Source organism: Myxine glutinosa, chromosome 13, assembly GCF_964187855.1.
Source record: "Myxine glutinosa chromosome 13, kmMyxGlut1.1, whole genome shotgun sequence".
Taxonomy (NCBI): domain Eukaryota; kingdom Metazoa; phylum Chordata; class Myxini; order Myxiniformes; family Myxinidae; genus Myxine; species Myxine glutinosa.
The window spans coordinates 38652015-38679568 of record NC_136273.1 but is presented as its reverse complement, the minus strand read 5'-3'; the positions used below and the strand labels follow the sequence as shown (position 1 = coordinate 38679568).

Sequence of the window (27554 nt, the reverse complement as noted above, 5' to 3'; positions counted from 1 at the left end):
TTGTCATGACGGTCATGTGTAGTGTCGAAACATATTGATGCACACGTCTCTGCAGCTGGCTCCTGGAAGGCTCGTGGAAGGTTTTTTATACAAATGTGAGGCTCATGGAAGAGCTGGAACACAGAATGGACCAGAACATAACAAAAGAAGAAGAACATAGTAGAAATGGAGGAAACACACCAAGAGCATGGTGGAGGGACACTTTGGAGGAAGAATGGGTGAAAGGAAGAATGACATAAAGGGGTGGAGGAGGAGGTCGCATCAGGGTGACAAATGATGATGGAGGAATGGAGATGTTTAAAACAAGACGAGGAGGAATGGAGAACTGGGGATGAAGCACAAATGGAACAAACAAACAATAAAGAAGGTGATGAAGAGTGGGGGGGGAGGGGGTTAAACCTGTAAAGAAAAGGATGGGCTTGAGGAAGATTAACGAGTATAGGAAATGATCATCAGTATGGATGGAGGATGACCCGAGGGGGCTGTGAACAATCATCTTGAAGCCTTGGGTGTAAGACCAAAAGGAGGTGTTAGTACACAGAGAGGCCACCTACCTGCCCTCAATGCGAAAGTAAGAGGCCCAGAGACTCTGCTTCATCGTGGGAGATACCAATGATATTTAGGGCTTTGGTTTCCATAGAATCAAGGTGGAAAAGGTGTGAGATAGGGGCACCCCCCAAGTGGAGAGCAGTACTCAATCGAGCTGCGGACGAAAGTCTTTATGTTGTTAGAAGTTTGGATTTGCTGAGGAAAGAGTTCACACGACAGAGGATACCCTAACCCTGTAATGACTCGCTTTGTGGCCAACTTAGATATGACGTGGTTTGCCCAAGAGGTATCATGGCTGATGGTGAGCCCCAAAAGTTTGAGTGCCTGAACTTCGAGAGGTTTGTCGAGGAAGTGGGTTGGAGGGTTCACCAGACAGTCTTTTGGATGGGAGGGTTCACAGATTGTTCTTTTGAACAGACAGAGAGTGAGTGTGTGGAATTTTTCAGGGTTGAAAGACATATTTTAAATGTCAGATCAGCTTGTGATTCTATTTATATCTGCGGAGATGGAGGGGCTGTTACCTGCCTTTCTGAAGGATGAGGGTTGATATTGCTCGGGGGAGGAGTCGCCAGCAAAAAAAGAGGATTTTTCAGAGAAACAGATCATTGATGAAGATGAGCAACAGGACTAGGCCCAAAACATTGTCTTGGGGGCACTCCACCCATGGCAGGGGGAGGAGATGAGAAGATCCCATTGAGAGCCACATATTGACTATGAGAATGGAGGAAGTCAGCAAGCCATGAGAGGAAGTGGTCTTGGATACCATAGTGAGAAAATTTTGAGAGCAAGATGGGATGCCAGGCTTTGACAAATGATTGAGAGAGTTGGCCCTGATCTCTTCTGAGATTCAGGACCTCAATCCTTTGTTGCAAGAGCAGAAGCAGCATGTGCACTGTGCAGGGTGGAGGTGATCAGTGTAAAAATCGATGTAATGATTTGAGATCAGGATTTTGGAGAAAACTAAGGATTTTATGTCAACTGCATTGGATTCCATGACTTTGTTTATATTTGGAAGTAGGATTATAATAGGTCTCTAGTTAAGAGGATCTGTTTTTGCACCTTGTTTATGTAATGGTGTGATGTTGGCTGAATTCTAAGCTGACGAAAGGTGAACAGATAGGGTGAACTATTAATGATAGGGTGAACAGAGCAGGAAGAGGTTGTGCAAGAGCAACAGAGCAGGTTTTTTGGACATGGACACTGATGCCGTCTTGGCCATTTGCAGAATATGAGTCTCGTGTTGCCATAAACCTCCTTACCTTCTCAGGTGCAAAAGACACGGTGTCCAGGAGCAGTTGGGTGTGACAAGGTAGGGGTGGGTACAGAGAGTGAGGAGTTGGGGACACAATATTTGGAAGCAAACACAGCATTGAGACCTTCATCATTTTGTATGCAAAGTTTAGGCTCGTCGAGAAGCTAGAATGTAGAATGGCCAGAAGGCGTAACAGAGCAAAAGGAACCATAAAAACAGAGAGGAGGAGCACACCAACAGCAGGATTGAGGGACAAAATTGATGGAGACTTGGACAAACAAAGGATGTGGGGAAAAAAGAGGGGTAGTGGAGGACGCACAAGGTGGACAAGATGGATACAGAAGGAAACTCTCAAGAAGGAAAAGCTGGAAATTTCGAAAGAGGTGGGCTTGCGGTAATGGGGGTATAAAAGATCATGGTTTTGGACTGGTGATTATCAGAGATGATGCTGGACAGCTGTCTTGGAGACTTGCAAGGAAGTATGAGATTGCAAAGAATGTGGAAGTTGGGTCGGGGAAATCCTCTCCACAGGTGGGGAAAATGAGGAACAAATGAGATGAGATGAGATGATCAGTGATTCTGGATTTTGAGAATGTCACCAGAAGGGGGTTACTGGTGGACCACATGCACCCTGCAGAAACCTGGGGGGGCAGGGACAAAGTGTGGGAAGAGCAGAGGCTGCAAGACCAGAAAGGAGGTGGTAGAAGAGGCAGAGCAAAATGTGAGGCAGGGGAGCCAGCTCAGAAGGGAGAGCAGTACTCCATCAAGCTGAGGATAAAGGCCTTGTAGGTAGACAAAAGTTGTGATGTGCCAAGGAAATACTTTGCATGACAGAGGATACCCAGTTGGCGACTAGCTTCAGATGCCAACTTCGATATTTTGTTTGCCCAAGAAAGATTATGGCTGATTGTGTCCCAAAAAATGTTTGAGTGAATCCTCTTCTTCAAGATGATCATTAAGAAAGTAGATTGGAGGGTTTGCCAGACTGTCCTTTCTGAGACAGTGAAAGTGGGAGATTTGTCAGGATTGAAAGATGTATTCCAAGTGCTTGACCATCTTGTGATTTTGTCAAGGTCTGAAGAGAGGGAAGAGGCTGTCACCTAGGCCAGGAAACAACATCTGGCCAACCTTAAGACTGAACATTAAAACCTATTTCATTCCTCAAATACGTGGGGATTCCTTGGTAAGTTTGTCCTTGGAGTATGGCCCCCTCCATCGCTTCCGTCACTTCAATGGCACCACGGTCTATTGCTTGTGAGAAGGCATCCATCCTAGGCCATGACATTTCTCATCCTTCAAATAGACATCTGATCTCCTGAGAGTAGACACACACGTGTTGTGTGCAATACGGAGTGATATGAGGTTGTCTTTTCGGTCAGATTTTCCCTTCAGGAAGAGAATAAGGCAAGTTGTCTCACCGTAGGATTCAGAGTACCATGGTCTAGAGAAAGGGTATGATAAGTGAAGATGAGAGGGATGGATCTGTGCATAAGAGAGGGGGAGAGTACATTTCTGTGAAATAATTCCCAGACTGAATTAATATCAGGGGCAGTAGATTAAGGAGACGAGTCCTGAAGTGAGACGGCTGCTTGCATTTCCTGTCAGTCGGCCTGGGTGAACGGTCAGACTCACTGGTGCTGGGGCAGCTCTATGACGATATCCGGAGAGATGTTTACTCTCCCTCAAGCATATAATCAGATTAACCCATTGGAGGAGAGTAGGAACAGGAAACATTAGCAGAACAGGCGATTCCTTCAAATGGTTCAAGTGATCTTATTCTTCAATATTGAAATGTTGTAGATTGCTTCCAATCAAGTATGAACCTCTTTGTGTGTTTGTGTGTGTTGTCTGAAGGGCAAAGTGAAAGAGCTGGGAGAACGCAGGAAACGGGTTCAAAACAATGTTGATAGCAGGTAAGGTGACCTTCATGGCCTAGTTAGTTAAGCATTGGATCACAGCTGTACTGCCTTCTGTCTCCATCTGCTTCTATCATCACATCATTCGTCGTCTATATCCCACATGATGGTGCAGAGGGATGTACCGTACATACCTTTGGGTTTTAGATATTTATGGTTCTTGATCATTGTGCCTATCGGGCCTGTGTTCGGGATCTTATTCCGTGTCTTGTTGGTTAAAAGTTTAATTTTAGCTCTTAAGAGACTGCGTGTGCCTTGTAATCATCTCGCCATTTGCCACGGCAGTGTTTGGGGGGTTAATTGACGTCTCCTTAGGATTAAATTGATAATTATTATTGTGAGTTCTAACCGTCGTTGGTGCTAGATTGCACCAAAGCATGGGCACCTTCCATCGGTACGGTTTACTCCCCAGGACATTAGCTCCAGTAGGTAATTCTAGTAGCCCAAGTAGGTTTAATCCCCAGCAGTTAATCGCTGCGATTGTAGTGAAGCATTTTCGGTTGGGTGCGTTCCACGTGACGATACCATTTTTTAATACTTATTACAGCTGCTGCCACTTCCGGAATGTTGAGAACGAAATCTTCTTATTGTGTGCACTTTTATCACCTGTGATGATAAAAAAAATTGCCGATTGATTTTTCAGGTCACGTGGTTTCGTTGTGCTACAGGCTAGGAGAACTGGATGGTCTGGAGAGGAACCTGCAGACCTGTGGCAAGCAGCAGAACGGGATGAGCCGCTGGCTAGGAGATGCCGAGGGTCGGCTCGAGCGCCTGAAGTCGGAGCGGCTAGAGGACGAACAGGTGGTCAGCCAGATGCAGGGACAGCTAAAGGTGTGTGCAGTTGAGAAAATTGCCGGCGCGCTGTTGTGAGGTAACTCATGTGTTTTTTATTTATTTCAGAGAGATTTTCAGAGCCTCGTGTTGGCTTAGCGGTTAGGGTGCCAGCTTGGGATCCTGGGTTCGAATCCCGGTCAATCGCTGAATTAACGCTAGGGGGGGTTGACTCCGCCTGTCATCCTTCCGAGGTCGGCAAATTGAGTACCAGCTTGCTGGGATGAATGATCCCGGTGTGTACCCCGGTTTAGAATAGGTACACCGTGTCCCTGCGCATCGTAAGAGCGTGACCAAGGGTTGGCGTCAGCAAGGGCATCCGGCCATAAAAACATTGCCTCAAACAGGGAACCATGATTGTCATGGGGCCTGCAAGGCTAACCCCTGCTCTAGCGGGGAAAATGGCCTTAAAACGATCATTCATATTCATTCATTCATTCATTCAGAGACAGCAGTTGTGTTTTTATAATTCACGTGGAGTTGATATTTATGTGCTTTTTATCCAGATCAAGCTTTTTGATTATTATTATTACTAGAAACACCCGCTACATAGGGAGCAGCAATGGGAAGGAGGGGGGGGGGGGATTTATTTTGTGTTGTACAACCTCATTAATTTTACAAGTGATAACATCTACTTTTCAAGATATTGTGTCCAGGATTATCAGATGTAATAAATAATTCATCCACTTCTTATGGTAATTCCTAACATAAAAGTAAAAACGTAATTTGGAGGTGGCCATCCCAACTAGGTAGAATGCTTCCATGCACACCCAGAGTACAAGCGACACCTTTTAAACTTATTTCGTGTTGGCTTAGAAATGCATAAAATACAGAGCACGTATGTAAATTGGCCAGGTAGTTTTTGATTATATTCGGTTTTCATGCAAATATCAAATCTCTTCCTGGAGTCCTCAAGAAAGTCCAAGGTCCCCGGTCCGGACACTTCATTCCTCAGGCCCGGCCCCCGATGGGGAAACACGGACAACTTCATGTAACACACTGTGGGGTGTAGACGACTCAAAGCCAACCGGAAACGCTCCCAGGGGAAAACGGCTCAGGGTCCATGTAATGTTCCCTTTTTTTTTTTTATACTTGGGCTAAGGCTCGTAATATAGCTGACACGCACGCACACACACACGCACACACACATAGACATACTGACGAGACAAACACTTAAAACAGCCACTGAGCTTGGCAGAAGTCCAGTCACTACCGTCACTTCCTGGGATACTCTGGGTATCAGTGACGTCATAACAATGGCGCCGTTTTTCTCACCGTACTCAGCGGGGCATTTTCTCCTCCCCATGGATGCCAACCGATGGGGATTTTTCGTGGTCTATCCTTTTCAAGCAAGGAAGCAGCACGTACCGTTTTTTAAAATCTTTGGTGTGACTTGAACTGGTCCAAACCGGATGGGTGTTTTTTCGGAGACACCATCCCCTTACTGGATGGCAGTTGGCTCCCGCCGTTGCCTGGCTTAAGGGCAGAGCGCGCTGATGCGTATCCTCAAGCAGGACACAAGTCTCTCCATCATCTCCATTAAACTGCTCATTGATCTCATTAATTTTTTTCATACCTACGGGAGTCATGGCTGTTAACCTTTGTCCTTCCAGACAACTCCCATAAACCAAGTTCACACCCAACAGCGGTAGCACCAACACCCCCATTACATCTGCTTTAACACTTTCAATATCATCAAGTTTTGGATGTGCGGAAACTTTCTATATCAGCTCCAAGCTGACACTTTTCTTGACACCTTTGGCATATCGTAATTCCCAAAGCTTTGGGCACAATTGCCAATGGTGGCGCACAGAGGTGGAATACAACAAGGAGCGTGCTGATTGGTTGAGAGTTGATGTGCTCTGATTGACTGTCAACGATGTTAACACCCAGCGGTCGCATTTACGGTCGATGTGGTGTGCTTAAAGTTGTAACTTTTCACTCGCTTGATGGATTTAAATAATTTTATTTTTTAGTTAATGCAAAATTTAATACTTTACTTCAGGCTAAAGTGAATGCACGCAAAGCGAGGTTCTCGAGGTGCATGGCGTTACCATAGATCAATTAAGTTAATTGGATGTGCATATAGCACTGTCATGATGGGCCAAATGACCTCCTGTACCTATTTCCTTGTAGCTATCTCCTTGCACATCCTGCCTGTACATGCATTCAATGGTATTTTATGCTCTAATTTTCCCTCAAACATATGAAGGAACTTTTAAATTTAGTTATATGATGGAATGCAAATCTGATGCTGCGCTTAAACGTGGAAGCGACAGCAACCGAGATCATTTTCTGCATCCAAAACCCGTAGAACCTCTCATCGGAGATCAGGTTGAAACAGCCACAGATGGACGAGATGCAGAAGGTGTCGGAGACTTGCTGCTCATCTATCAAGGTGACACTGCAGCCAAACGGATTTCCATGATTGTTTTGAACCAATGCATCCAAATTTGTTGAAAAGGAGATTGAAGTTTATCTTAGTGACCACATTCTGTATGGTGTTCGTTTAGTGATCTGAATCTACTTGCTGTGGGTTCGGGAGTTCATGCTAGCGTTGCTGTGTAAATGTGTAGTACATGTGGACACGCATTGAGGGGACACGCAAGCCACGCTTGGGGACACGCAAGCCGTGCTTATGACCGGTAGCGTTTATATCAGAGTACGTACGGGCATATGGAGTCGAGAGACAAACAAACTCCCCGTCACAATCCCCGGCGCAACTGTCGTGGTTTTAGGCCGCAAGTCACCCTATGATGTGGTTCCTTATCCATGTCGTTTCTGCAGGACTATGAACAACTTTTGAAGAAGTTTGCAGATGAGGTATCGAAGCAAGGCAAGCCCTTGTTTGCACGGGTACCTTCACAATCTCCAGCCGATGACATTCGAAAAGAGGTGAAAACACATCTACCTCCTGCCCCCGCATCATCTGCTTACCCCAGCTTCCCGTCACTATCCTCCTTCTCCCCTGCTCAATATATCGTATTTTTTTTATTTCACACAAGTTGTCTAAGATTCATGTCGATGGGAAATGTCAAACTCTTTGTATTGCATTTTCAGACCAAGGAATTGAGGAACCGATATGATTCACTTCAAGGCAAAGCTGAGCAGCTCATTAAATCGCTGTTGGACGCTCAACAGAAGCTGAAAGATGACGAGGTGAGTAACAATCACAATTATGTCGTGTATACACATGGGAAGAGATGATCGAGTACATGGAAACAAAAGTTTTGGAAATGAAGGTAAATTAGGTCCTGGGAAGGAGCAATTGTCAAATTGAACTAATATTTTGCTTAAACTCTTCTGTGTTTCGGCAATCCTGCGTTCTTCACATGTTCTTTACATGTTCTTTCACTCAATATAGAGGTAGAGGTCTGGAGCAGAATTGGCCAAAGGTTTGCATCTGGAACTAGACCAGCACTCGGTAGAGCACATACCTCTGCCAGGCTGAACATTTTACGGTTTGTAACCCACTGATAGGCCAGATCTGCATCGGGATCTTCACCAAAATCTTATCAATTCTTCATTGTCACACCCCCAACCGGTCCACCAAATTTCGTTCAAAATCCGTCCATAACAATTAGAGATATCCTGTTCACAGACAGACAGACAGGGGTGAAAACAACCTCCATCCACTGTCAATGGCGGAGATAAATAAATGAGTTATGGAGGAGGTAAAAGAGTGGGCACTCTGTCCACCACCATTCCTCCCCACCCCACTGTTTGTCCAATTCTCCCTCTATTTTGTCCTTAAACTCTGCTGTTGGTGTCCCCCTCCTCTCCATCTAAAGTTCCTTTTGTCCAGTTGTGTCCTGATCCATTCAATATTCTAGCTCTTCCATGAGCCTCGACTCTGTGTTCCAAAAAAACAAAAACCAATGGTCACCATATTGGTGGATATCCTGTTTGTACATGCGTGGTACATGTTTGGAATGTTGGTTCCATTTTTTTTTTGCATGGTTTGGAGCATGTTTCCTATTCTCCATGTTCTGTACTTTGCTATGTTTCCAGTTCATGCGAATGGCCTGCGAGCTGGAAAAGAATTTGCACGACACGGAGGACACGTTGAATTCGCGATTTTCCGCTGACGGCAGCACGTCCTCTGCACGACTGACCAGTCTGTTGAGAGAGATGCAGGTGGCTAGGAATGGCTTTGCTGAGAGGATTACGTGTACCTACAATGTATCTTATGATGAAAGTGTTGTACACTAACTCAGGTGTACCAGACCAAAGAAAAATAGGCCGTTTTGGTCCATCTCACCTGATTTGCTTCCTATTCCGCTCATCCGTAAGGTTATGAAAAAGTAAAATGAAAACATTTCCACATTCCAAAGTTTGTACAGTTTAACATGGAATGGTTGAAGACAGCCCAGGGAGGAAATACAGTTATGTATGTAGTTTTACCTGGTATTGTAGCAATTGTAATAATTATTTCTCCCTTAGGTTTTTACGGCGTAGCCCATAGGGCAAAGCCATCTAGAACAGCGTTTGTCCATCCATATGTATTTACTGTATATATGTATGTATGTCCCCTCAAACGTATACCAACCAGAGCTGAGGATCTGGTCACATGACAGGATGATGTGATTACGTCTGATGTCATTTCGGCGGTGCGGCGGCTGACTCTCCACACTCTGGCATTTTGATTCCAATTTCGTTCAGGCCAAACATATTGTCGAACCTGTCATATATCACAATTGCCATGCTCTACCTTTACATTTTTCATTCAGTGTGAAACACAAACAAACCGATTGTTAAAATGATCATGAAATATCGAAAGCATCGACGTTACAGGTTTTCCAACAATACAGTATGTATAGGCCTTAGGCTTCATGCCTCACCTTAGGGGCGCATCAGACAAATTAAGCCCAGGTTTCTTAATACAGTACAGCTGTTACAGTATTAATACAGCTTAATACTTTCTTAATACTTTCTTAAAAGGGGACCGAAAAACAACAACAACCACAGTTCCCGAAAAAGGCCAACCCCCGCTTGCGGGGAAAAATGGCCTCTAAAGGTGGTTTTTTTCTTAATACAGTAGTGTATCGTTTCAGTAGTATCGTTTTCGTAATAATAATAATAATAATAATAATATAGTAAATATAACCATAACACTTTAATCCCAATGTCGTGAATACAAAGTTAATGGATTGAAGTGGTGTATGGTTCAGGAATCGATGATAGCGGTGTACGGTACTAATAACCGTGGAAGTAAGGAATTCGCCTCGGTTTTTTGATAGCATGTTATTAACCCAATCCTTGTGAGATATACAGTAGATTACCGTAGATCTTCGCTCAGTTCTGTCAGTAAGACTTGCCTCACGGATGTCGGGATTCCTCCAAATGTCTTTGTTTAATGTTATAAACAACATTAGTGATTGTTTAAAAAGCGAATCATGAGTGTTTGTGGTTTATAATATTTTACAAGCCCAGCTACGCCACTGTTAGACTCTCGGTCTTGGTTTTTGTTTTCAAAAACCCTTGTATTTAAATACCTTTTCTATATTGTTTGTTAAAACCAAATAATATTATTTTACAAACTTTCCATTAAACATAAAAAATATCCACAGGAGATTCTGACAAACGTTTTCTGTTGGTAGAGTTACATCCACAGCATCAACCTAAACTCGTACTATTTAAAAAGGTACCACATGAAGCCACAATGTAGAATACACTACTGACTGATGTGTGTCACTCACTACACACCCTCTTGTGCATTACACCTGGTCACATGTGGTCACAATGCACACCCTTTTGCATTACATGTAGTCACTATGCACACACTCTCTTCTGTGTTACACCTGGTCACTACACACCCTCTTGTGCATTACATGTGGTCACTATGTACACACACCCTCTTGAACATCACACCTGGTGAAATCCCTCAATGCAAAGCATATAGAACTACATCACCTTCTCCATAAACAAATAACATCATGATTTCACTCTGTTATTGTAAACTTACCAATTTGTGAAAATTTGTGAAATGTCTTCCTATTATAACCGGGTTAGTTTTAACTTTCACACATCTGTTCCTTAAGCAATGCAATGAGGTACTTAAGATAAAGGTATGGTTCTTATGATAGCTATCACTTCCTTATGCCCTAAATGGGAGTGATGAGAAATTGATATGGCGCAACCACGATGGACCATTTATAAATGGTCTTTAACTTTGCCATACTTAGCTGTTATATCTTGTGGCAGTTGACTACTCTTCAATAAGCCAAAAATGAAGTAGAGTGGCATCGTAGGGTTCCTCAGCTTGGTTCCAACAGCAATCATTATTTTTTTTACAGAATGTGCAGCAGACCCTTGTGACGTACAATGTGCGCATCGGCCAGCTCGGCGCCAAGGTTAAAACGGCCGAACACAGGAACACGCTACACGGGTAAGATCTACTCGTGTGTGTGTGTGTGTGTGTGTGTGTGTGTGTGTGTGTGTGTGTGTGTGTGTGTGTGTGTGTGTGTGTGTGTGTGTGTGTGTGTGTGTGTGTGTGTACCTCTGCTGAATTTCCTGGTTATACGACGACTCTTCCTGCTCAATAGTCATGCCTACTGCATGAGCTGAAGCCCTCCGATTGAAAGCCATGAAAATCCTGGCCAGTCACATATTGTGACTGATCCTCGGATAAATGCTCTCGCTAATCCCAATGAGTGTATTTGAAGGAAATGAGCCTTCAGTGAGATGTCCTTTATGCACCAATTGTGACATGACGTTTTGCTTGAGCAACCAAAGTCCTGCTCAGATAAACCCATGCCGGACATGATCTCCAGGTTGCAGCAACAATATGACAAGCTCGCTCAACAAAGCGAGGAGAGCACGAGCTTCCTGCAGAACCTGCTCGCTTTGCAGGACCTTGACAGCAAGACGCGCATCATCCGAGCATGGACATTGGACACGGTGTGTACCAGGCATTTTGCCTTGTCACTTCGGGTGTTATTCTCAATGTGGGAAGCGAGTACACGGCATTCTCCCAATTGTAGTGTCAGCATGTCTCTGGCTGTGCTTTGTGACAGCTGTCGGACATTATGAAGGCCATGCTGACACGTACCTTAAATCTTCATATCTCTCACCCGTCTCCTCCCAGTTCAAAGCATTGCCGTCAGGTGAAGCGAACCGAGCTGTGGGAGAAATGGATAAAAGTTATCGGAATCTCCTAGAAGCAGCAGGAACCGGAGGTCGACGTTTGTCGCAGGCAGCTAAAGGTCAGGCAGAGAGTGAAGTGTCGTTCTGCCAACAACATTACCGCACCCTGCTGAACGAGCTCGACATAGGTGAGACGTTTCGAGAGCACACCTCACAGATAACTACTTGTAATTATATAAATTCTCAAACATGTGAATCCATTCGCAAAATCTCTTGGATGGAAATATATTCGTATAATCTTTCATTTGTTCATCTCTTGTCTCTTTGTCTCAGGCTTCAATCTCAGACCTGACTTTGTCTTCATAATTGTCACACTTACGATTTTTTCCCCTCTTTTTCTTTTACAATTCGTTGCGATTATTTCTTTATGATCTGTTTTTTTCACAAGACTTTGACTGCTTTAAACAATCTGCTCGATTGACCGTTTTATGAGCTCATGTTAAAGAATGAATAAAGGAATGAAACACTTCTCACTCGATTTCAGATGCATTTGACTGATAAAAACGAAGAAGATATTTCCAAGTTGACAAAAAACCCAATTATATTGATTGTCTTATTTTCCTTTTGCAGGTTCTCAGCGTGACAAGCTCGAACATGACTGTCTCGCATCCCTCTCGGCTGTGCGCCTCCGCTGCGACGACTTTGAAGATCGTATCTCACAGAAAGTGCACACCTTGCTTGGCCCAAGCGCCGTGGCAGAAAATGGGCAGCGTATCGCGCAGGTCCAGGTACTCGCAACCCTATTACGTGATCAGAGTGCAGTATGTATATATTTTTCTTAGGTTTTAACATATTATGCACTGTGGGAACATGTGAGCCAGGAGGGCACATGCCATGTTGGGAGAGGGCACGTGCCATGTGTTGAGGGATGTGTGTGTGTGTGTGTGTGTGTGTGTGTGTGTGTGTGTGTGTGTGTGTGTGTGTGTGTGTTTGGGGGAAGCGAGGGAGGGTGCACCGTATGTAGAGAGGGTGAAAGCTTAAAATTTGCATCCTACAATCAGGTGGACTATCATGATATCCATTACCGTTCACCTGTCTATTCATTTTGCTTTTTAAAAATGAATGGGTGGTATGTACAAGTTCACTACAGGATGCTAATTGTTTTATTAATTACTTTCTGAAGTACCTGGCATTGTCCGGATATCTATTCAATGAAATATGTATTTAAGTATTTCCTGCGTGACAAATTGGGGAATGTTGGCCTTAGGTACCAAGGGAATACACAGCACAGTTTCCGTTATTAGATTGCATACATATGACCTCAACATGTGATCTTCACAAAACCCATTACTCGATCACTCCCGGGAAAAACCCAGGCAGTGTGTAAACAACATACTTGCTCGAAGCCTGAGCATGGAAGCGTTCTAATAAAACTGTGTTAAGTAATCTTTTTAATAACAGGCGCATGTGAAACACTATAACGATTAATTAAATGTGTGTTGTTGACAACAGATCACTACAACCTCAACATACGATCCTCACAAAATATATTACTTGATTGCTCCCGGGAAAATTCCAAGATCCGATCGAGGCCTGAAGACCAATTATCTGGTTTTATCCGAGGTCAAATTTTTTTTAAATCCAAATATAGCCCTCAGCCTTCCTCTGGATGAAAGAGGAGGTCATACAAAGTGTGGTTGCACTGGTTCCTGCAGAGTCCGAACGCATAAATGAACAAACACACAAACGTTCTTCTTTATATACACAAATAATTAAGTTAAGCACCCCTACACAACGAATTAAGGTAAGCACCCCCTAATATATATTCTTTGTGTATATGTATACATTGGCATATATTCTAAGGTATGTGAGATCAAATAATGATTGGTATGACATTAGCAATTATCCATTGATGAAATTGAGTGATCAAAGTGAAAAAAAGTGATTGGTTGAGTCAGTGATCCGATCACGTGGGTCCTACACACGTTATTGACGCAAAGATCGCTAGAGGTCTTCTCAGAACAATGACTGTACGTTAGAAAACATAAACGTCATCCACACTGTCCGTAATGGATCTATAGCTCCATACTTAAATTGAGGTGAAAATATGCCTAAAATTCCCAAAAAATTTCACCTTAAATTATTCAGAATAAAATATTGAAAACGGCATGATTGTTATGTTTTTATGTGACCATAATATCACTTCTCCAGAAAATATAGCAATATCATGGGTATATTACACTGTTTTGACGACAACAAACTTGTAATGTGCGAGGTTGTAAAAAAACGGGGGGGGGTGCTTAACTTAATTCTTTGTGTATATATTAGGTTTTGCATCTGCTGCTTGAAGAATGAAAAATATGTTAATATTACGAGTCTGGATTAATGTTTTTAACTGGAATCTATGAAAGTGCCTCCGCAAGCACAAAGGGTGGGAGAGTTTTGATCATCTGACCCCGTTGTGTGCCCACAGAGGATCCAGAAGGACATTGATGAAGCAAATGAGAAATACCTGCAGGTCAAGACCAAAGTAACAGCCGTGTTGACCTTTCCCAAAGGTTCAGCCATGCCCGACGAGCTGCAGAAGACCAATTATTGCTTGGAACACGTACACAACATGGCATCTCTTGCCAGCCAAGAGTAAGTGTTTAGTTTACATGCCAGGGGCAGAATAAAAGAGTAAATCGATTTTCTCAAGCATCACCACCACAAAAATGAAAAGAGGCAAAGACGTGAAATAAAGAAATGAAATTTAAAAAAGCATAAACATGAGTATTACTAGAATGGCACTCGGTCCAGCGCATACCTTCGCCAGGCTGAACAGTTTAAATTTTGTATCCCACCGATAAGCCGGATCTGCATCCAGACCTAAACCAAAATCGAATCGGCTTGTTTTTGTCACCTAACCAATTCATCCACCTGGTTTTGTCATAATCCAACCACAAATCGTTTTGAAATATTGTGTTATTTATCGTTTTATCGAAATTGAATCAATTCGTACTTGTCAAACTCCCAACCTGTCCACCAAGTTTTGTCCAAATCCGTCCATAACCTTTTGAGATATCCTGCAAACAAACAAGAAAGATGTTGTGCATAGTACAATACTTGTGAAATCCAAATAAACAATCGTTGTCATGGAAACAGCAATTTGGTAATTTGGAAAATTTCACCTATGAAGTGTTGCAATGTTGTGCAGAACACATTTGGTTGATACATTTTCTAATTGGGGCCTCATAGGTGTTTTACATGTTTTGGATGGCATTGACCTTAACCTTTGACTAATTTTGACCAGATTTTATACACGTATACCATACATGCATACAAATAAGCTGTGTACGTTTCAGTCTGATATCTTGAAAAAATCCTGAGGTTTGGCAACAATAAAATCACAAAAATATCTCATTTAATTATAATGGGGTGAAATTGTTGTGATTGATGCCGTTTTCTCTCCGCCACGTGGGACTTGTCTCTCTGCCACGTGGGACTTGTCTCTCTGCCACGTGGGACTTGTCTCTCTGCCACATGGGACTTGTCTCTCTGCCACGTGGGACTTGTCTCTCCGCCACGTGGGACTTGTCTCTCCGCCACGTGGGACTTGTCTCTCCGCCACGTGGGACTTGTCTCTCCGCCACGTGGGACTTGTCTCTCCGCCACGTGGGACTTGTCTCTCCGCCACGTGGGACTTGTCTCTCCGCCACGTGGGACTTGTCTCTCCGCCACGTGGGACTTGTCTCTCTGCCACGTGGGACTTGTCTCCCTGTCTCTCTGCCACGTGGGACTTGTCTCTCTGCCATGTGGGACTTGTCTCTCTGCCACGTGCGACTTGTCTCTCCGCCACGTGGGACTTGTCTCTCTGCCACGTGGGACTTGTCTCTCCGCCACGTGGGACTTGTCTCTCTGCCACGTGGGACTTGTCTCTCCGCCACGTGGGACTTGTCTCGCCGCCACGTGGGACTCTGTCCCTTTTCCCGATGCCACTAACTAAGATGAGCAGAACCTGAAAAAAAAAAGCAAAATAAAATTAATTAATTATATTTTGCATCATCTTAGCTTGGTACGAATGTGGTTTACTAATTGGGGCGGGGGGCGGGGGAGGGGAGCATTTTGAGTATGGCTGGTGATCCTCAAGTGTTATTGCAGAAGGTCCTCAGATATAAGGTCTAACAGCATCTTAGGGGACAGTGGGTTCTAAAGGGGTCTATAAGTTATTCGGGGCCTAAAGGGTCTTGCAGATCTTTGGGGTCTGAAGGGTCATAAGGTCTTAAGGTTCTTAGGAGTTTTGTGTGTCTTAAAGGATCTTAAAGATCTAGGCCATCAAGGGGTCTAAATGGTGTAAAGGTTTAAAGGGTATAAAGTCTTAAGAGGTCCAAAGAGTATAAAAGGTTTAAAATGGCCTAAATTCTAAAACGTCTAAGGGGTCTAAAAGGTGTAAAGGCTCTGACGGTCTACATGTTTAAAAGGTATGTTCCAATAGTCCGTAATTAATAGAGGTATTTAATAGACGCGATCAAGGTCCAATAATAAGTAATTCATAGATGTACTCACGGTCCATCTCATGTTCAAACTGTATGTAATTAATAGACATCGTCACATGGGTCGACCGACACTTCACCTCGATGAGGGTTCACCGTCTGTCCCTGTTTTGCAGTATATATATACATATACATATACACACACACACACACACACACACACACACACACACACACACACACACATATCAAGTGGATCGGTTGAAAATTGACGATTTATGTGTTTAGTGAATCAATTTATTTAATTATGTTCTCGTCCAATCAAATGTAAATGTTTTCATTACCATTACCGTCCTGATTGCATCCTCATGTGTTGTGCTTCGCCCTTCCCTTTGACCCTTCTATCCAGAATGATACTGCTGACAAGCCTTGTTGAGGCCTTCGAGGCAGCAGAACCACCTATTCGTACCTTGGAAGCCAGGCTGGTCGAAGCGGAGACATGTCCAGATGATCCAAAAGCTGTGGAGAAATACAAGGCCACACTGAAGGTTCATCGAAGGATTGTAGTTGTCGGTTGTCTTACGAAAGTCTGCTTTTACATTCAAAGGATCTTGTGTACCCTTTGGTGCTTAAGAATGATTTTAAACAAATATCAACAATGACTCAATATTCCTCTTTCAGGAAACCTCACTCAAGCTTACCATGCCGTTTGAGTATGCTCCATCAGGTACACCTCATCACCTGCTTCCTCACGATTCTTTCGTTGCAGCAATGGCTCGCTCAGGCCAAACAAAAGCATGACGCCCTTTCAGCTCTGGATCGACAGTTGCGCGAGGCTCGTTCCGTCAACGACCGCCTTACGGAGCAATTCGGACCTCGCGATCCGAATCTCGAGTCCTTCCGTGACCGCACTGAATCTTTGCAGGTTCGCTGGCGTGATGCACAGACCCAGGTGGATGTCAGGTAAAGACTGTACCATGGTGTGACGTTTTATAAGATATTAATAAGATAAAGCTAAGATTTATTGTTTTATTTAACTGTAGACACGTATATGGAGCACCTGTTGAATATTATATTAGGAGTAAAGCACGAGAGGATGCACCTGTAGAGCATCCATTCACATGAGACTTTAAGAGCATTCCTTCATGGCTCCTTCCTTCTTCTCATCCTCCTGTAGGCTTCAGGATTTGGACGAGCTATCTCGTCGGATGCAGAATGTCCATACCACACAGGCATCCCTGGAACCTTGGCTGTGCCAGGCCACAGCGAGACAGGAAAATATTGAATTGCCTCGCCTTAAAGACAGCAAGGGCTTTGCTGAGAACGTTCAAGCTCACAAGGTAAGAGGAGAAACACTGTCAATCATCCTCTACCATGCCTGAACTATATGACATGTGAGGAATGGTTTTCTCTTTCTACTCCTCCACCTTGTCCCAAGTTTCATTACTCTCATTTGCAGAAACTGCTTGACGAAGTTGAGAAGAATGGGATCAAGATAGACGATTGTCAGAAGCAATCGGAGGACTTTTCTTCTGCCATGAAGGTGCAGATTTCCTTTTGATATAATGAATGTATAATTCAAAAGCACCAACGTCATCTGAGCATCATGTGACAGTTCAAAGTTCATCGCCATGACTATCTCGACCCACGCATCATGTTTCATCCAGAACTATGAGGTGCGTCTCATGACGTACAGGGCTTTGGTGGAACGGCACCAGAATGTGCCGGCCAAGCGGGGAGTCCGCTCACCTTCCGAAACTGTCACGCAGCAGGTCAGTTACTCGGCATAGGCCGTGGAAATATACCATGGTGAAGAAGAAGAATTTGATTGCTGTGCTGTGGTATTAATGTATCTCAAGCTACATAGATTGTTCAATATAAACAGGGTGGTTCAGTTTTATCCGGTTCGCACGCACGATCTATATATCGCTACGACCAAACATACCAATATATATATACAGTCACGTGAAAAAGTAAGTACACCCCATGTAAAGTTTTGACTTTTTCAACAAATTTCAACATGCAGCTATTTGATCTTCATTTCAACAATATTGATAGATAAAGGTGATATTGAAGGAGCTGGGGCTCCCACGTCGATCGGAAGAATGGACGCGGCAAAAAGCTGGAATTCATCCGAGTTGCTTTAATCAAACCAAACACTCAGGCACTCTGAAAAGCCCGTTTATCGGGCAGCAATATATATACATATTATCCCGGAACGTTTGCCCAGGAAAGGCGAGAGGGGGCGTGGCCCAGCGTCCTGGCTGCAGCCTGGCAAGTTGAGGGCGAGCCTGCCCGGGCGTCCTGGACGAGCCCGGCATGGTGATCGCTCCGCGTCCTTGATAGGTGCAAGGCGATTGTGAAAACCCAGCGGTAGCCGCTACACACGTCCCCCCAGAATCGACTTGCACCGGCAGGGTCAATTTGAGGGGGGTCCTGATGACCCGGCCGAAGCGACCCCTGGCGGGTCGTGGGAGGGGGTCCGGTGTGGTGGTGGGCGGTCGAGTGGGGGGCACCGTGGACGGGGGGCGGCCTCGCCGCGGCGGAAGGGCCACCCGTGGTGGGTGGTCGACGTCCACGTGCGCCGGCTTGAGGCGGTCCACCGCAATCCGGTCCGACCTGCCGTCGATGTCGATGACGAACGACTTGTCGTCCCGTCGCAGCACCCGGAAGGGCCCGTCGTACGGCGGCCGGAGTGGCCCCCGATGTGCGTCGTGACGCACAAAAACATACTCCGCTGTGCGAAGTGCTGGGGGGACGTAGGACTGGGGGTCACCGTGGTGGGATGTTGGCACGGGGGCAAACCGTCGGGCGGCCTCCTGGAGGTCCGAGCGCTGGTGAGCTGCGGACCAGGGACTGGTAGCGTCGGGCACGAATTCGCCCGGGACGCGTAGCGCCTGGCCATAGACAAGCTCGGCGGTGGATGCCTGGAGGTCCTCCTTGGGGGCCGTGCGGAGGCCCAAAAGGACCCACGGCAGCCAGTCGGCCCAACCGCCGTCTTGAAGGCCGGCCATGAGCGCGGCCTTCATGGAGCGGTGGAATCGCTCGCACAACCCGTTTGCTTGGGGGTGGTAGGCCGTAGTACGGTGGAGCTTGACCCCCAGGTTGCGGGCGACCGCGCCCCACAGCTCGGAGGTGAACTGTGGTCCGCGGTCTGACGAGATGTCCGCCGGTGCGCAGAAGCGGGCGACCCAGGTGGCGATGAAAGCCTGCGCCACGTCGGCGGTGGTGGTGGAGACGAGGGGAACGGCCTCCGGCCACCTGGTGGTCCTGTCCACCATGGTGAGCAGGTGTGTGAACCCCCGTGACGGGGGGAGGGGGCCCACCAGATCCACGTTGACGTGGTCGAAACGTCGTTCGGGCACGGTGAAAGGTGCCAGCGGGGCCTGGGTGTGTCGGTGGACCTTGGCCCGTTGGCAGGCCGTGCAGGTGCTGGTCCAATCGCGGACGTCCCGACGAAGGCCGTGCCAGACGAATCGCGCCGACACCAGCTTCTGGGAAGCTTTCCGGCCCGGGTGGGAAAGGCCGTGGAGGGAGGCGAAGATGCGGCGTTGCCAGGTGACGGGCACGATGGGGCGAGGCTGGCCTTGGGAGACGTCGCAGAGCAGGACAGTGTCCGCGAAGGGGATGTCGGCCAGGCGGAGGCCCGTGTCCGCCGCCCGGAGGGCTTGCACCGTGGTGTCGGTGGTTTGGTCCGCCGCCATAAGCGCAAAGTCCACGCCCAGGTGGACCGCGTTCGCGCTGGCCCGGGAAAGACAGTCGGCCACGGCATTGTTTTTGCCGGCGACGTGCCGGATGTCCGTGGTAAACTCCGACACGGCGGAGAGGTGGCGCTGTTGGCGGGCCGACCACGGCTCCGTGACCTTGGCCATGGCGTAAACCAACGGCTTGTGGTCGACGAACGCCGTGAAAGGTCGGCCCTCCAGGAGGTGGTGGAAATGGCGGACGGCCAGGTGTAGACCGAGGAGCTCCCGGTCAAACGTGCTGTATTTGAGCTCGTTCGGCCGGAGCTGCCGGCTGAAAAAAGCGAGTGGCTGCCAAACCCCGTTCACCCATTGCTCATGTACGGCGCCCACCGCGTAGTCGGAGGCATCCGTGGTGAGGGCGATGGGAGCGTTGAACACCGGGTGAGCGAGCAGTGTTGCGTCGGCGAGGGCCCGCTTTGAGCTTTGGAAGGCCGCATCCATTGCTGCGGACCAGGCGATGTCGTGCTTGGCCGGCTTGCCCCGGAGGGCTTCGTAGAGGGGCCGCATGAGTTGAGCAGCGCGGGGCACGAAGCGGTGATAAAAATTCACCATTCCCAGGAATTCCTGCAGGGCCTTTATGGTGCGGGGACGCGGGAACGTGGTGATGGCCTCGACCTTGGTTGGCAGCGGCACGGCCCCGTTCTTGGTGATGTGGTGGCCCAAAAAATCAACGGCCGTCGTGCCGAAGTGGCATTTGGCCGGGTTGACGATGAGGCCGTGCTCGCTGAGGCACCCGAACAGTGTTCGGAGGTGGAGGAGGTGCTCGGCCTGGGACGTGCTTGCGACGAGGATGTCATCCAGGTAAACGAAAAGGAACGGCAGGTCACGCAGCACGCCGTCCATCAAGCGCTGGAACGCCTGAGCCGCGTTCTTGAGACCAAACGGCATCCGCAAGAATTCGAATAAGCCGAACGGCGTGATGACTGCCATTTTAGGGACGTCGGCCGCCCTGACAGGTACCTGGTGATATCCCCGTATGACATCAATTTTCGAAAAAATGACCCGTCCCGCCAGACGGGCGGAGAAGTCTTGGATATGCGGGATCGGGTACCTGTCGGGGGTGGTAGCGTCATTGAGACGGCGGTAGTCGCCACACGGGTGCCATCCACCCCCCGGCTTTGGCACGATGTGCAGTGGCGAGGCCCACGCGCTATCGGAGCGCCGCACAATGCCGAGGTGCTCCAACGCGTCGAATTCGGCCTTCGCCACGGCGAGCTTGGCTGGGTCGAGGCGGCGGGCCCTGGCGTAGACCGGCGGGCCCGTGGTTGGTATGTGGTGCTCGATCCCATGCCGTACTGCGACGGCCGAAAACGTCGGCCGCGTGAGGGCCGGGAACTCCGTGAGCAGGCGAGCAAACTCGTTCGCCGCCGGGACGGCGCATGCCAGCTCGGTCGGCGCGGAGCTGCTCAATGTGCATACCAGGGAGCTGAAGGTTTCGGCGTTGATTAAACGACACCGTTGGACGTCCACCAGCAGTCCGTGTGCGCAGAGGAAGTCGGCGCCTAGCAGAGCCATGGGCACGTTTGCGGTTACAAACGTCCAAGCAAAGCGTTGGCCGCCGAAGCAGAGGGTGACGTTGCACGGGCCGAAGGTGCGGATGGTCGATCCGTTGGCCGCAACCAAGGAGGGGCCGCAAACCGCGGATTGCCTGTCCTGGTCAGAGGCGGGTATGATGCTCAGTTGGGCGCCGGTGTCGCACAGGAAGTGCCGTCCGGACGCTTTATCCGTGATGAACAGTAAGTTGCCCGTGTGGCCGGCGCTCATGGCTGGTAATGAACGCCGGCCCGGCCGTTTCCCGGCCTGCCAAAGGTGCACGGGGGTCGGCATGTCCGGGCCTTCTGTCCGAACCTGGCATGATAGTAACACCACGCTTGGTCAGGTGGAGGCCCCGGTCGTCGTGCTGGAGGTGGTCGGCTCGGTGTAGCGGCCGCCAATTGCGTCGGCAGTTCGGTCGTCGATCGTGCCGGGTGCTCGGGCGCCATGGGTGTTGCGTCGGACGGCGGTGGGTCCCATGTCGCCGCTGCGATGCGCTGTCCTGCGGCGGAGATCTTGTCGGCTTCTCTGGCAAGGGCCCGGGGATCTGTGATCGTCGTGCTTGCCAGGGCGAGGCGTACCGGGTTAGGCAGCTGACGGAGGAACAGCTCCCGGAACAGGAATGCCGGAGAGTGCTCGCCGAGCAGTGAAAGCATGTAGTCCATTCGCTCGGAAGGGCGCGTGTCGCCGAGCTCGGGCAGGTCGAGCAGGCGCCGTGCGCGTTCCGCCGATGGGAGGGTGAAAGCGTCGAGGAGAAGCTTCTTAATCGCGCCGTATTTGTCAGCGGCTGGCGGGCTCTCGAGGAGGCTCAGGGCGCGGGCCGCGGTGGCCGAACTGAGCGCTGCTACCACATGGTGGAAGCGGGTGTCGTCAGCCGTGATGCCTCGCAGGGCGAACAGGGAATCCGCCTGTGCGAACCAAACCGCCGCGTGAGCCTCCCAGAAGGTAGGCAGTTTAAGGGCGACTGCCGTGTCCATGTCGGGAGGTCACCAATGAAGGAGCTGGGGCTCCCACGTCGATCGGAAGAATGGACGCGACAAAAAGCTGGAATTCATCCGAGTTGCTTTAATCAAACCAAACACTCAGGCACTCTGAAAAGCCCGTTTATCGGGCAGCAATATATATACATATTATCCCGGAGCGTTTGCCCAGGAAAGGCGAGAGGGGGCGTGGCCCAGCGTCCTGGCTGCGGCCTGGCAAGTTGAGGGCGAGCCTGCCCGGGCGTCCTGGACGAGCCCGGCATGGTGATCGCTCCGCGTCCTTGATAGGTGCAAGGCGATTGTGAAAACCCAGCGGTAGCCGCTACAATATAATATAACAAATATCATGAAATATTTACATTTTGTAGTCCATTGTATAATTTAAATAAACATAAATGCAAATTTGGCGTGTGGAAAAAGTAAGTATGTGCACCAGTTCAGATGCAAATGATTAGAACATCGTTAGAGAGGATCTTGGAGGAACCTGTCTTATTTAAACCTCAGACATTTAGTTTGGTTTTCTCTTTGTTGTTGAAGTGTGCGTCATCACCATGCCGAGATCAAAAGAGCTCTCTGAGGCCTTCAGAAAGAAGGTTATAGATGCCTACGTGTCTGGGAAGGGATTTAAAAAGATCTCCAAACAATTTGAAATCAATCATTCGACTGTCCGGAAGATCATCTGCAAGTGGAGAAGATTCCAAACAACTGCCAACTTGTTCAGGCCAGGCCACCCCAGCAAGTTCAGCCCGAGAGCAGACCGCAAGATGCTGAAAGAAATCTCTAAGAACCCCAGAATGTCATCACGGGATCTACAGGTAGCTCTTGCCACTGTTGATGTCAAAGTGCACGAGTCTACCATCAGAAAGAGGCTGCACATATTTGATCTACATGGGAGGTGTGCCAGGAGGAAACCTTTGCTGTCCAGAAAAAACATCAGGGCAAGATTAAGTTTGCCAATGAACACCGAGGCAAAGACCAGCACTTCTGGAACAATGTGCTCTGGACAGATGAGTCAAAGGTAGAGCTATTTGGCCACAGTACCAGAAGACATGTTTCGCAAAAACCAAAGACAGCATTTGATCACAAGAACCTGATACCAACTATAAAGCATGGTGGTGGAAATATTATGGTTTGGGGCAGCTTTGCTGCATCCGGGCCTGGGCAGCTCACCATCATAGAATCCACTATGAATTCTTCATTGTACAAGAGGGTGCTTGAGGATAATGTGAGGCCATCTGTCGGAAAGTTGAGGCTCAACCGAAGGTGGACCTTGCAACATGACAATGACCCTAAACATACCAATAAATCTACCAAGGAATGGCTGAAAAGAAAGAAATGGAGGGTTCTGGAATGGCCAAGTCAAAGCCCGGATCTAAATCCCATCGAGATGTTGTGGAGCGATTTGAAACGAGCTGTACATGCAAGAAACCCCTCAAACATCGCACAGCTGAAAGAATTATGCATGGAGGAGTGGGAAAAAATTTCTCCCAGTCGATGTCAGAGACTGGTAGACAGTTATAAGAAACACCTACTTGAGGTTGTTTCTGCCAAAGGGGGCAATACCACCTATTAGAGCCAAGGGTGTACTTACTTTTTCCACATGTGAAATTTGCATTTATGTTTATTTAAATTATACAATGGACAACAAAATGTAAATGTTTCATGATATCTATATTATAATAGCCGTAGATAATTCTGTCTGTCTGTCTGTCTGTTGGGCGTCTGTCCGGGGTGTGGCTTACTCGGTTTGCAGAGTAGCTCCACCCATAACTCCACCCATTCTGGGAGAGCCTTCACTTCATATAAACAAATATCCACCATTTTATTAACTCGCATAGCTTTGAGGCCTGTTTTGTAGGCCCGTGCTGTCTTGCTCTCTCTCCCAGTTTTATTTCAAATCAAATTCGATATATCATTTCATTTTTCACAGTCGCTAACATAGTTTTAGACTCGGTTGAAAAAAAACGGGAAGAAAATCCGATGAAAGTTGCCGTTTATAGAACGAAATGAATTCTCAAAGGCCTGTAACTTCAAGGCCATTGAGTCTCTCTCACGACTTTATCTCCAATCTAACTCACCATATGATTTCATTTTTATCGATGGTTTTGGACTCGGTGTCAGCAATAATTGAGAACATTCCACACATGCGGGAAAATGCAGAGATATATTTTTAAAAATCGCGCCATGATGTATCATACACCGCCCAACATGACACCGACGGCAACATGTCGACATATATTAAAAATTCGCTTTTGCTTTTCCGTTAAGATATATTACTTTTTCGTTTGATGACAGTCGTCACAAAAACGTCAACAATGATGCTGATGAAGGAACTGCGCTCCAACGCGAGTCGAAAGAATTGACGCGACCAAAGACGGAATTCGTCCAAGTTGCTTTATTGAAACAAAACAGCTCAGGTATTCTGACAAGCCCGTTTATCGGGCAGCAATATATATACACATTTATGTCGGGAAGTTTGCCCGGCAAAAGCTATACCGGGCATGCCCGGGTGTCAAGGGCGAGCCTTGGAAAGGCGAGTCTGGACCTGCCCGGGCGCGTTTGGCTGCGGCCTGGCAAGTCGAGGCTGGGCGTGCCCGGGCGCTCTGGACGAGCCCTGGAAAGGCGATAGCGGGCATGCCCGGACGCTCTGGGCGAGCCCTGGAAAGGCGATAGCGGGCATGCCCGGACGCTCTGGGCGAGCCCTGGAAAGGCGATAGCGGGCATGCCCGGACGCTCTGGGCGAGCCCTGAAAAGGCGATAGCGGGCATGCCCAGATGCTCTGGGCGAGCCCTGGAAAGGCGAGAGCGGGCATGCCCGGGAAAGACGAGACCGGGCGTGCCCGGGAGGTTCGGGCGTGCCCGGGAACAGTGAGTCCGGGCATGCCCGGGAGAGGCGCGTCTGGCCGTGTTCTGGCCGGTGCAAGGCGATTGTGTGCATCCAGCGGTAACCGCTACACACGCCCCTCCAGAATCGACCTGCACCGGCAGGGTCAATTTAAGGGGGGTCCGGATGACCTGGCCGAAGCGACTCCTGCAGGGTCGTGGGGAGGGGTCCGACGTGGTGGTGGGTGGTCGTGCGGGGGGAACTGTGGACGGGGGGCGGCCTCGCCGCGGAGGAAGGGCCAACCGTGGTGGTCGGTCGACGTCCATGTGCGCCGGTTTGAGGCGGCCCACAGAAATCCGGTCTGGCCGGCCGCCGAAGTCGACGATGAAAGACTTGTCGCCCCGTCGCAGGACCCGGAAGGCCCGTCGTACGGCGGCCGGAGTGGCCCCCGGTGCGCGTCATGACGCACAAAGACGTACTCCGCTGTGCGAAGCGCCGGGGGGACGTAGGACTGGGGGCCACCGTGGCGGGACGTCGGCACGGGGGCAAATCGTCGGGCGGCCTCCTGGAGGTCCGAGCGCTGGCAAGCGGCGGACCAGGGACTGGTAGCGTCGGGCACGAATTCGCCCGGGACGCGGAGCGGCTGGCCGTAGAAGAGCTCGGCGGCAGATGCCTGGAGGTCTTCCTTGGGGGCCGTGCAAAGGCCCAAAAGGACCCACGGCAGCCGGTCGGCCCAACCGTCGTCCTGAAGGCCGGCCATGAGTGCGGCCTTCATGGAGCGGTGAAACCGCTCGCACAACCCGTTGGCTTGGGGGTGGTAGGCCGTGGTGCGGCGCAGCGTGACCCCCAACGAATGGGCGACCACGCCCCAAAGCTCAGACGTGAACTGTGGGCCGCGGTCGGACGAGATGTCCGCTGGTGCGCCGAAGCGCGCGACCCAGGTGGCGATGAACGCCTGTGCCACGTCAGCGGTGGTGGTGGAGGTGAGGGGCACGGCCTCCGGCCACCTGGTGGTCCTGTCCACCATGGTGAGCAGGTGGGTGAACCCCCGCGAGGGGGGCAGGGGACCCACCAGGTCCACGTGGACGTGGTCGAAACGCCGTTCAGGCACGGCGAAAGGTGCCAGCGGGGCCTGGGTGTGGTGGTGGACCTTGACCCGGTGGCAGGCCGTGCAGGCATTGGCCCAGTCGCGGATGTTTCGTCGAAGGCCGTGCCAGACGAAACGCGCCGACACCAGCTTTTGAGAAGCTTTCCGGCCTGGGTGAGAAAGGCCGTGGATGGAGGCGAAGATGCGGCGCTGCCAGGAAACGGGCACGATGGGGCGAGGCTGGCCCTGGGAGACGTCGCAGAGCAGGACGGTGCCCGCGAAGGGAATGTCGGCCAGGCGGAGGCCCGTGTCCGCCGCACGGAGTGCCTGCACCGAGGCGTCGGTGGTCTGGTCGGCCGCCATGAGCGCGAAGTCCACGCCGAGGTGGACCGCGTTCGCGCTGGCCCGAGAAAGACAGTCGGCCACGGCGTTGTCTTTGCCGGCGACGTGCCGGATGTCCGTGGTGAACTCCGACACGGCGGAGAGGTGGCGCTGCTGGCGGGCCGACCACGGCTCCGTGACCTTAGCCATTGCGTAGACCAATGGCTTGTGGTCGACGAAAGCCGTGAACGGGCGGCCCTCCAGGAGGTGTCGGAAATGACGAACGGCCAGGAATAGCCCGCGCAGCTCACGGTCGAACGTGCTGTAGTTTAACTCGTTCGGCTGGAGTTGCCGGCTGAAAAAAGCGAGTGGCTGCCAAACCCCGTCCACCCATTGCTCATGGACGGCGCCCACCGCGTAGTTGGAGGCGTCCGTAGTGAGGGCGATGGGCGCGTTGAGCACCGGGTGAGCCAGCAGCGTTGCGTCGGCGAGGGCCCGTTTGGCGCTGGCGAAGGCCGCGTCCATGGCCGCGGACCAAACAATGTCATGCTTGGCCGGCTTGCCCCGGAGGGCCTCGTAAAGGGGCCGCATGAGCTGAGCAGCGCGGGGCACGAATCGGTGATAAAAATTCACCATGCCGAGGAACTCTTGGAGGGCCTTGATGGAACGGGGAAGCGGGAACGTGGTGATGGCCTCGACCTTGGTCGGCAGCGGCACGGCCCCGGTCTTGGTGATGCGGTGGCCCAAAAAGTCAACGGTCGTCGCGCCGAAGTGGCATTTGACCGGGTTGACAATTAAGCCGTGCTCGCTGAGGCGACCGAACAGTGTTCGGAGGTGGAGGAGGTGCTCGGCGCGGGACGTGCTGGCGACGAGGATATCGTCCAGATAGACGAAAAGAAACGGCAGGTCGCGCAGCACGCCGTCCATCAAGCGCTGGAACGCCTGGGCTGCGTTCTTG

At 49.3% G+C, this 27554-nt stretch overlaps 2 protein-coding genes across 2 annotated transcripts in view; one reads left to right on the top strand and one right to left on the bottom strand.

Moving 5' to 3' along the window:
- LOC144888663 (uncharacterized) overlaps positions 1-27554 on the bottom strand; it is an 864061-nt gene that overhangs the window by 30499 nt on the left and 806008 nt on the right. The window lies entirely within an intron of this gene.
- LOC137413567 (uncharacterized) overlaps positions 1-27554 on the top strand; it is a 92660-nt gene that overhangs the window by 27230 nt on the left and 37876 nt on the right. The window contains exons 20-35 of the mRNA XM_068098999.2: positions 3656-3714; positions 4386-4548; positions 6863-6946; positions 7336-7443; positions 7609-7707; positions 8560-8685; positions 10845-10936; positions 11322-11448; positions 11636-11822; positions 12265-12422; positions 14108-14274; positions 16516-16654; positions 16876-17069; positions 17284-17446; positions 17566-17649; positions 17774-17878. Coding sequence (XP_067955100.2) covers positions 3656-3714; positions 4386-4548; positions 6863-6946; positions 7336-7443; positions 7609-7707; positions 8560-8685; positions 10845-10936; positions 11322-11448; positions 11636-11822; positions 12265-12422; positions 14108-14274; positions 16516-16654; positions 16876-17069; positions 17284-17446; positions 17566-17649; positions 17774-17878 — 2055 coding nt within the window. The remainder of the gene's footprint in view (positions 1-3655; positions 3715-4385; positions 4549-6862; positions 6947-7335; positions 7444-7608; positions 7708-8559; positions 8686-10844; positions 10937-11321; positions 11449-11635; positions 11823-12264; positions 12423-14107; positions 14275-16515; positions 16655-16875; positions 17070-17283; positions 17447-17565; positions 17650-17773; positions 17879-27554) is intronic.